The sequence below is a fragment of the Protopterus annectens genome, chromosome 5.part1, assembly GCF_019279795.1.
Source record: "Protopterus annectens isolate FY-2018-M chromosome 5.part1, PAN1.0, whole genome shotgun sequence".
Lineage (NCBI taxonomy): Eukaryota > Metazoa > Chordata > Ceratodontiformes > Protopteridae > Protopterus > Protopterus annectens.
Window position 1 is genome coordinate 275,010,164 of NC_056736.1, and position 9,684 is coordinate 275,019,847.

General features: G+C 42.6%; 1 protein-coding gene across 1 annotated transcript in view; it reads right to left on the reverse strand.

The window, feature by feature from the left end:
* Positions 1-9,382: 9,382 nt before the first annotated feature.
* The window catches only part of LOC122803148, a 601,848-nt gene continuing 601,546 nt past the window's right edge, over positions 9,383-9,684 (reverse strand). Inside the window, exon 7 of the mRNA XM_044072768.1 lies at positions 9,383-9,550. Coding sequence (XP_043928703.1) covers positions 9,383-9,550 — 168 coding nt within the window. The remainder of the gene's footprint in view (positions 9,551-9,684) is intronic.

The following is a 9,684-nucleotide window of genomic DNA, read 5'->3' on the forward strand; positions in this document are numbered from 1 at the left end:
GAGTCCTGCAGGTGCAAAGGTCCCAGGCAGTAGACACAAGAAGTGTGACCGTCTGTCAGAGACATTTTCTGACAGCACGCATCACACTTCTTGAATCCTGAGACCTTTGCTTCTTTAGACATTCCGAAAGTGCAATCACACACACAGTCAAAAACACACTGATTACACCCTGTCTAGTTTTAGCTTAAAATAAAACAACTAGCTAGGTTTTAAATTAAGAAAAAATAACACACACACACCCACTAGGGAAGGAAGAAGGCCTGTAGGCCCGAGGGAAGAACTTAAAGTTCTTGTGGGGAAAAAAACGGAATTTTAAGAAAAGGGGATAAGAATTCCTCTAAACTAAGGGAAATAAGTATAAAAATTAAAAATAAAGGGGCTTTAATACACTAACTTTACAAGAAAGTCACTTACCAAGAACCGGTAGAAAACCAACACCTCGATCGCTGTAGCGGCAAACGAGATCTGAGGTAACTCACGCCTAGCATTGTGGGATATAAGGGGAGCCTCGAGCCGGTGGAACCAACTCTCGAGCTTTTAGAGTGGCCGAGTCGGAGCCGAGGTCGGCTCCGAACCCATCCAGCAAGAATGAAAGCGAGATAGACAACTTAACATTTAATGTTATACGTAGCCAGGTGGTTAAGGAATTCATTATTCTGTCTCCATCATACATTTCAGTTGCACCATAAATTCATTGGTTCATGGGTGTTTACTAGGCTAAAGACAACAAGGACCTTTTTAAGCCTAGCCATGCATCCCAAATCTCTGACAGGTTCTGATACCCTTGATAAGTATAAGCATGGGCCTGGGAGATGAACCATTTACAGGTTACTTGTGTCCATTACAAACATAGGTGACAAACCAGGGATGAATTTCCAGTTTCCCATCCAATTGTCCAAGATGCACTTGAACTGGGTTAGGGAGGAACTCTGCTTCACATGGATGGGAAGCCTGCTCCATAGACAGGGTAGTTTCTGGGGCACATACCTACCCTCAAGCAGGTCCTGTTTATATCACAAGCAAGGTTTAAGTCTTTAGAATGGGTAATTCTGATGCTGTTTGTTTTGTGCATATGTAGGAGGTCCATCAAAATGGGGTCTGAAGATGCCCTGTATGCCAGGCATAGATCTCCCCTCAAAAACCTATAGGATAAAGAATACAGGGATAAGGCTTTGAAGTGGTCTGCATAGGAAATTTTACTTACACCCTGTATTCCTTTAGTGAGGAACCTCTGTGGATGTTGCAATTGTTGGATATGCCTGGTTAGGTACATACCAAAGGAGGCATTGTACTCAGTGATAGGTCTGATTAATGCTGAATACAGTGGAACAATGACTTTCTTGGACTTAGATGCCATACTTTTGTTTATAAGTTGTGCAACATAGAATGATTTTCTCACCACTGTAGACATGTGATGGTCAAAGGCTAGATTACTGTGTGTGTCCCTAAGTCCCTGACTACTGGGTCAACTCTAAGGGGTGTGTTGTCAATATGACAGTTACCAGGGATGGATGATTTCCTAAAGGATATTATTATGCATTTCTTAGCATTTAGTTTTAGTGCATGGCTCTGACACCAGTTGTTTGTCTGTGTCACCCCCTCCTGGAGAACATTTGTGTCAGTGTGAGATTCAATGGCAGCTCCTAATTTGCAGTCATCTGCAAATTTAGTTGGCCTGAGACCACTGACATTGACCTTGACTTCTGAGAAGTAAATGCCAAAAAGGAGCAGTCCAAGGACTTACCCCTGAGGGACTCCACTAGTGGTGGACTCCCCAATTCTAACTTCCTGCATCCTGTCTGTAAGCCAGTTGGCTATCTACCGGGTGACATATGGGTTTGTACCTAACCTCTTGAGTCTGACAGCAATGCCCAAATTAGGAATTGTGTCAAATGCCTTGACCAGGTCAAGGTAGGCAGTGCTTTGTGACCTTCTCAAAGAAGTCCACCCAGCTGAGTAAGCAATATCTCCCCTTGATGAAACCAAACTGGGCTGGGTCCAGTGTCTGAAGGTTTACTATAGCTCTATTGATCATCGCAATGACAATTCTTTCCCATGGCTTTACATATAAGACTAGTGAGACTTATGAGTCTGTAATTTCCAGGGTCTGTAGATAGCCCACCTTTGTGCAGAGAGATGACTGCTGCCTTTCTCCATTCATGAGGCACGAAGCCTGTTTGGAGGTTACAGTTAAATAGTAATTTCAGAGGCCATGATAGGTATGTTTCATGCCATTTAGAAGGCATACTGGGATATTGTCTTGGCCCATTGAAGCAGTGTTCTTGGTCTCAGACAGAGCATTAAGGACCTGTTCCCTAGTGATAGTAGGGGGAGTTATATTTGATGATATTACCTGACAGAAGGTTGACCCGCAGTGGTGGTGCTGCGGTAGCATTGTCGCCTCACAGTAAGACGCTGTCCAGTTCGATTCTCAGCTAGAGGGTCTTCTGCGTGGAGACATGCATGAATGGGCATACCTTCGCTGAAGGTTGTGCATCAGGGCTGGTAACTCTGCACGTAAAAATCAACTACCAATCATTAGCAGACCGGAGTTCTGCTGTGGCGACCCCTAACCGGGAAAAGCTGAAAGACACAACAACAATAACCTGAGAGAAGGTTGAGGGGGAGATGGGGTAAAGTTGAAGCTGAATTTATCAGCCAGGAGGTTTGCTACATCTTTTGGCTCATTATAGGTGGCTCCATTTACAATGAGCTCTGCACACAATTGTATATTGCCTTTGAGGTTGCGGATATAGCTAATGAATGTGGATGTTCTTGGCCTGGGAGGGTAAACGTACATCAAATTTGGCTTTAGTAGACTTTATTTCTCCTCTGAGTTGTTTGTTTAGTTTGATGAGAGTGATTTTATCCTGCTGGGTGCTGAAAATCCTAGTTTTTGCCATGATTTTCTTCCTCCTGTTATATAGCCTGCTGATTTTGTGATTTCAACAGGGTGGCTTGTTTTTTGAGTTAGTTATGTACTTCTTCCTGGTGGGTACAGCTGCCTCTATGCAGCTATTAACAAGCTTGTACAGGGTTTCTGTAAACAGTTCTGCATAGGCAGCAGTGTTCTCAGGGTTCATGGGAGCTTGACATTTTGCCAGGTTCTCACTTAATAGCAGGAGGTTAGCCTTAGAATATTTCCTGAATATTCCAGGTTTAGCTGGGGGGTCAAGGTTTTATTTTTACTTCAAAAGAGACCACTGTGTGGTCTAACCTTACCAGTGAAGTCATTACAGTAGGAGTTGTGCAGCATTCTTCCATATTAGTTAGGAAGACATCCAGTATGGTTGCACCCCTGGTTGGTGTATTGACTATTTGGTCCACGGAGTCTGTGTTTACAAACTCCAGGAATCTCTGTGTATGTACATTTGCTGACATATAGGATTCCCAGTTAATAGTAGGGTAAAATAAAGTCACCCATGAATATGGTAATGGGTTGGATGTTTAGTGTTTCTAATAAGTTTAAATACATGGTATGGGTTTCCTGGGTCATAGAGTGGCACCTATAGCTTGCAAGGAAGTGGTATTGGTGATTTGAACATGGAGTAGCTCAAATGCATTGTCCTGTTTGACCAGCCTTGAAATATATTTATTTTTTGATGAAAATAGAGTCACCTCCACCTTTAGTCCCTGCCTGTGAAGTAGCTGGCCTAAATGTGTGGAAAGCATATAAACTTGCATTGCTGGTGTGCTCTCCGCGGCTTTAATCATGTCTCAGTGACCGCACAGACATCTGCATTCTCTATGGTAAAGAGAGATTCTAGGGAGTGGAGTTTTTTGTTTAGACTCCTAGCATTGAGCAGTAATACCTTTAGATTTTCTTGGTTTTGATTTGCTATGTCGGAAGTATTTTCAGTTTGGCATTGTCTAAAAAGGCACTATGGGGAAGATAATGTTTTAGCTAATATTCGAAAGCCTAGTGGGGAGAGGTGCAGACCATCCCTGGCAAAGCAGCATGGTCTAATGACCATCTCCTTCCATGCTGACAAATATTGCACCCTCTAAGAATGACACCAGAAACTAAGCCAATTATTAAAGTCAATCATCTTTTGTTCGTATTGTGGCATCATCCTTTGAGAAGGTAAAATGCTGCTCAATGCTAGGCTCATAACAGCCTGAGACACATATTCCAAGAGATCCATGATGTCTTTCTTCATATAGTCTAGGAAGGTATGTCTCAGGTCATTTACTCCCACATGGACTATGACCGAGTTATATTGGTAATTGTGGTCCAATGATCTGAGTGCATATTTAATGTGGTGGATCCTAGCCCCTGATAAGCAACTGACCGTGACTTTCTCCTTACTCAGCCTGGTGAGAGGGACATCAGTGTGTCTCATGATGGAATCTCCAATGGCTATAATGTTGGATTTTGTGGTGGCTTGCCTTATGGGCTTAGAGGTAAAGGCTCCATGAGATGTAGCACTATGTGTTGATGTGAGTGTTGTTTTGAAAAAGCGCATTTGGGCCTGCTGAGGGTATTTGTTATGTGTACTTTGTCTAGGAGGTCTTTGTGGTTTAGGAAGGTTACATTTAAGTTCCTCAGCATATGTGGGTCTATGTCTGCTTTGAATTTTGTGTGATGGGTGCAGCGTGTATACTACTGACAACCTTATTGACATTACGAGTACTTTTATGTGAGAGCTTTGCCTTTAGTGACATTGTGTAAATATATCTCTCACATACCATATCAGTTTGTTTCAGAATGAATTGGTTGTCAGTAAACATGAGGCAATGTCTCCACTTTCACAGGATGCCCATATCCACCAAGCTGGTAACAGAGACAGTAGGAAAGTTCATATCCATGGCAACAGACACTTTTATTGATTAGACAGTTGGAGTGAGAATATCAATCACTGTCAGGAATATCTGGTTTGCAACTATGGGGACAGTGCTTGACACTCCAAACTAGTTGTCCTGTGTGCAACTAGGTATTGGAGAAATGTCAGTTGTGCTTTTACAGGAAAAATGTCACTCATGATGTCTGAGTCTGTACAGAGCACTGCCAAACACTTGAGGGGAAACTAATATGGGGACCCTGAAAATTTAAGGATGAAGTATTTAGCAGACATTCTGAAGTTAGAAAAAAAACAAGCAGTACTTACTGAAAACAAAGAATTAGGTTGTCAAGAATGATGAAAAGAGGGGAGTTGCATTAATGGCTACTGACTGGCTACTACTAATGCTGGTGTCACCACAGCTTCATAATGTTGGGATACAATGCTCCTTTGCTTCTTCTCTCACCAGAAGCAAAATGTTAGCACGAATCCCAAGATGAGAAGCAGGCCACCGCCTGTTTTGTGATCCATAGGTTCATAGGTTGGTACTAGGCTATCGGCCTTAGGGCCTATACAAGCCTAGCCATAACAGTTCCCTGGCTATTTCTTCCCACACTATTTACTTCCCTGGACCCCTGTCTAGCAGGGTGACTGACGTGATCCCCGGGGTGAATTTCCTTTCTCCCATCCAATCTTGTATGTTAAGCAGGGATCGTCTCTGAGTAGACAATATGCGACAGAGTACAGCTGGAGTTTTTTAAGGTGGTCAGCATAGGGCATCTGCTTTAGGCCTGTGATTCTTTTATTGAGGTATTTCTGCGGCCTTTGCAGATGTTGCAGATGTCTTGAAAGGTACATACCAAACTGGGCATTGTATTCTATAATGGGTCTAATGAGGGATGTGTACAGTGGGACAATGACCTCCTTTTTTCTGGATGAAAAGCCCTTAGTGATGAGGTGTGCCACATAGAAGGATTTCTTGACTGTTGTGGTGATGTGGTTACTGAAGGTGAGACCACTGTCCACCTGTGTCCCTAAGTCTCTTATCACACTTTTGGTGTTTAGTGTACTGACACCTATGTCGTAATTCACGGGTACATGTTTTTTCCCAAAGGAGATAACTATACATTTCTTGGCATTGAGCTTGAGCCCATGGCTCTGGCACCAAGCGTCTGTTTCTGTAAGACCCATTTGTAGAGCATCCACATCATTTGGGGATTCAATAATGGCTCCCAGTTTGCAGTCATCTGCGAACTTTGTTAGCCAGAGTCCCTTAGTGTTGGCCTGTACTTCAGAGAAGTAGATGCCAAACAAGAGCGGTCCCAGGACTGAACCCTGAGGTACTCCACTTGTCACTTGTCTGCAGCTGGATTTAAAGTCGGCTACTTTTACAGTGTGGGTTCTCAGTAAGCCAGTGGGCAACCCGAGTGACGTAGGGATTAATGCCCAACTTAGTAAGTCTATCTATGATTCCAGAGTGGGGGATGGTGTCAAAGGCCTTGGCGAAGTCCAGATAGGCTGTGTGGACTGCCTTACCCTCGTCCACGGCTCTGGAGACTGATTCAAAGAAGTCAATCAGGTTCAGAAGACAAGATCAGCCCTTCACAAACCCAAACTGGGTGAGGTCCAGTGTTTGAAGGTTGCCAATGTCTTTGTTTATAAGTTCCATAATAATATGTTCCATGGCCTTGCAGATCAGGCTCGTCAGACTGATGGGGCGGTAGTTCCCGGGATCCAAGGTGGATCCCCCCTTGTGGAGTGGGATAACTGTAGCTGTGCACTACTCAGTGGGCACGAAGCCTGAGGTGAGGCTATGACTAAACATGACACTTAGGTGAGGTGCCAGTTCATTTTGTAGTTCATGTAGTACACAGCCCAGGATGTCATCTGGTCCCATGGATGATGTATTCTTAACTTTGGAGAGTGCGTTTTTTACCTGTGTGGCCATTATTACTGGAATTTGGCAATCTTCTTGTATTGAGATGGGCCGTTTAGGGGGTGAGAGGAGGGTGATATTGGCACTGAATTGATCTGCCAGGATATTGGCAATATCCTTGGGATCAATATATTTAATGCCATTCTGTTGTAGCTCAGAGCAGATCTAAGCATTGCCATTTAGATTACTGACATAATTATAGAATGCCTTGTAGTTGTCTTTGGAATTTTTGGCAATTTTATTTTCGTAACTAGTTTTGGAGGATTTTATGAGGGATCTCAGCTTCTTACTGAGGCTGGTAAGGGAGTATTTGCATCCTGGGATTTTCCTCTTTTCTGCAACAGTTTCTTCCTTTTGTTGTAAAGTTTGTTTATGGCAGGGGACCACCAGATTGGCTTCCTTTTTTTGGAGGAGAGCATCTTGGTTCTATTTGGGATGGCACGATTCATGCATGAGTGGATATGCTCGTACACTGCCTTAGTGTAGGATTCAGCAGTCAAACTTTCAGTTCCCGTCTGCATGGGTGTCATGAAGTTTGTCATTTCTGACTTGAGTAGCATGAAGTTGGCTTTGGAGAAGTTTTTTATGGAGGTTTCCTTACTGGGGGGTGGGGGTGGGATGTGGATGTTAAGGGTGATTAGCTTATGGTAAGACCTGACCGACGAGGGGGTGACCATAGGTGTGGAGCATTGATTTCCCATGTTGGTAATGACCAGGTCTAGGATATTGGAGCCCCTGGTGGGACTATGGAGTAGTTGATCCAGGACGTTGGAATATATGAATTCCAAGAACCGCTGGGCAAAGGTGTTGGTACACGAGTAGTTTTCCAAGTTAATGGCAGGGTAGTTGAAATCACCCAGTATTAGAGTGTTTGGTTGTATCTTAATATTTTCCAGTATGTTTAGAAAGGTGTAGTGAGAATCTTGGGGCATGGTGGGGGATCTGTAGCAAGCTACAATTTGGATTGCAGTCTTACCTAGTGTTAGTTGCACCTGGAGAGGTTCAGACGCATTGTGTTGGGCAACTAGCCTGGTGGTGTGAATACCCTTGGTGAATATGGACACTCCTCCTCCTTTAGTGTTTCGGTCCTGGTTTGGTGGCCGAAAAGTGTGGTAAGAGTTGTAGCCTGGTATTGCAGGGGTGCTCTCTGGAGCCTTGCACCAGGTCTCAGTTACTGCACAGATATCGATGTTCTCCATTTTTATGAGTGCCTTGAGAGAGTGCATTTTGAGGTTTAGACTTTGAGCATTAAGTAGCATTACCTTCAGAATGTGCATGCCTGTACCTGTTACGGTGGTGGTTTTGTCCTTTGAACTTTGCCTAAAAAGGCACTATAGGGGTGGCAAGAGCCTTAGCCAGTAACCTGAATCCCAGGGGCGACAGGTGCATACCATCTTTGGCAAACATCCACAGTCTTGTCCCAGATGATGCAAGGGTCTGTAGGCTTGTAGCCTTTTCCTGGTAGATGCCTTGAATAGCAACCAGACCAATCAGGAACATTACACATAGACACTTACTCTCCAACCAGAAACAGTCAGGAATCAAAACACTCTGCTCCTTCTCTCACGAGGACCAGAATATAAACACAGATTCCAAGCTGTCACCTACAAAGTTGTTATTAGGCTTATGGTGATCAGCAGTCTCCAGGAAATAAATTCCCTGTACTCTTTCTTTTACCAGGACAAAACAGAAGCATTAATCCCAAAATGACTACTGAGAGGCAGAATGTGAGCCCTCCAATAATTGATGGTCTTGCAATAGATGTTTAAAGGTAAGCTGAAAAAAATGGTTTACCCTAAACACTGCAATGTGCAATAAGCAGTTAGATATCAAAGCAGGTAACTTAAGTTTTAGCTGTTTAAGTGGAGAGCCACTTATTTTTTTTAAATGAGAAAGATAGATTGAAAGGGGGTGGGCACTTTTGTATTCTGGTACTATGAAATACAGTGAGGTGGCCAATAAATGTAAATAGCTGAAGGGGAGTGATTTCACAAAATAATAATTTTGTGCTTACTCACACCAGCCAGTGAAAGGAGAGAAGGAATGTTACTTCATCTCAGTCTATTTTCTAAATCATTAACCAATGAGTCAGTTGTTTTGTTTTAAAAGAAATTCAGTCTGAGGCTCACCTTCAGTTATTCTCCCTTCATGACCATTTAAAGCTTCTTCCATGCTGCTCTTTTGTGCACTATATTGTTTCATAAGAATTTCTGTGTGTGCCACCTTCTCTCTGTTCTCTTCTTTGAAACTTTCTGGTTTGGTTTCTAGTTTGTCCACTTTAAGAAATACATCCTGCATAGTAGATATTAATGACTGGATGTCTTTTTTAACACAAGAATTCTGAATACCTTTTCTTGAGTGGCTCATGCTGAAGTCTCTTCTCTCTTAACCAAGCAGTTCAAATTCTGACAGGACAATTACAGCTTTTGAAGAACTTGAAGCTATAAATCTTTTCTCTGACCATTAGTGAATAAAATTAGCTAACAAGTATCTCCAAATTTTATTTTATTTTTATTATATCTTCTGTCAGAGAAAAGTTTTCAGTCGCAAAGCGTTCATCAATTGCTATTTCTCAGTTAGCCATCTTGGTCATTTTTGGTTTATTGAGGTGATACCTGCTACTTTAAATGTGTGGTTTTATTTGTCAGTCAGTTTGCTATCCATCTTAAAATATAAGGATCTGTATGGAGGTCTTTATACTTCCATACAATTCCAAAAGAGAAGGAGTGTCAAAAGCCTCGGCCAGATCCAGGTATTCTGTATGAACTGCACGGAAACTATCCACAATTTTAGTGACTTTCGCAAAGATGTTTACTAAAGTAGACATGATCTCCTTTTGACAAAAACATATTGTTACAAATTTACAGCAATGATCATTGAAATAAGATGACTCCTTGTTCTGCACAGGAGCCTAGGTGTGTTAACCTAAGGATGGCATGATCCACAATGCAAACATTTAAATATAAA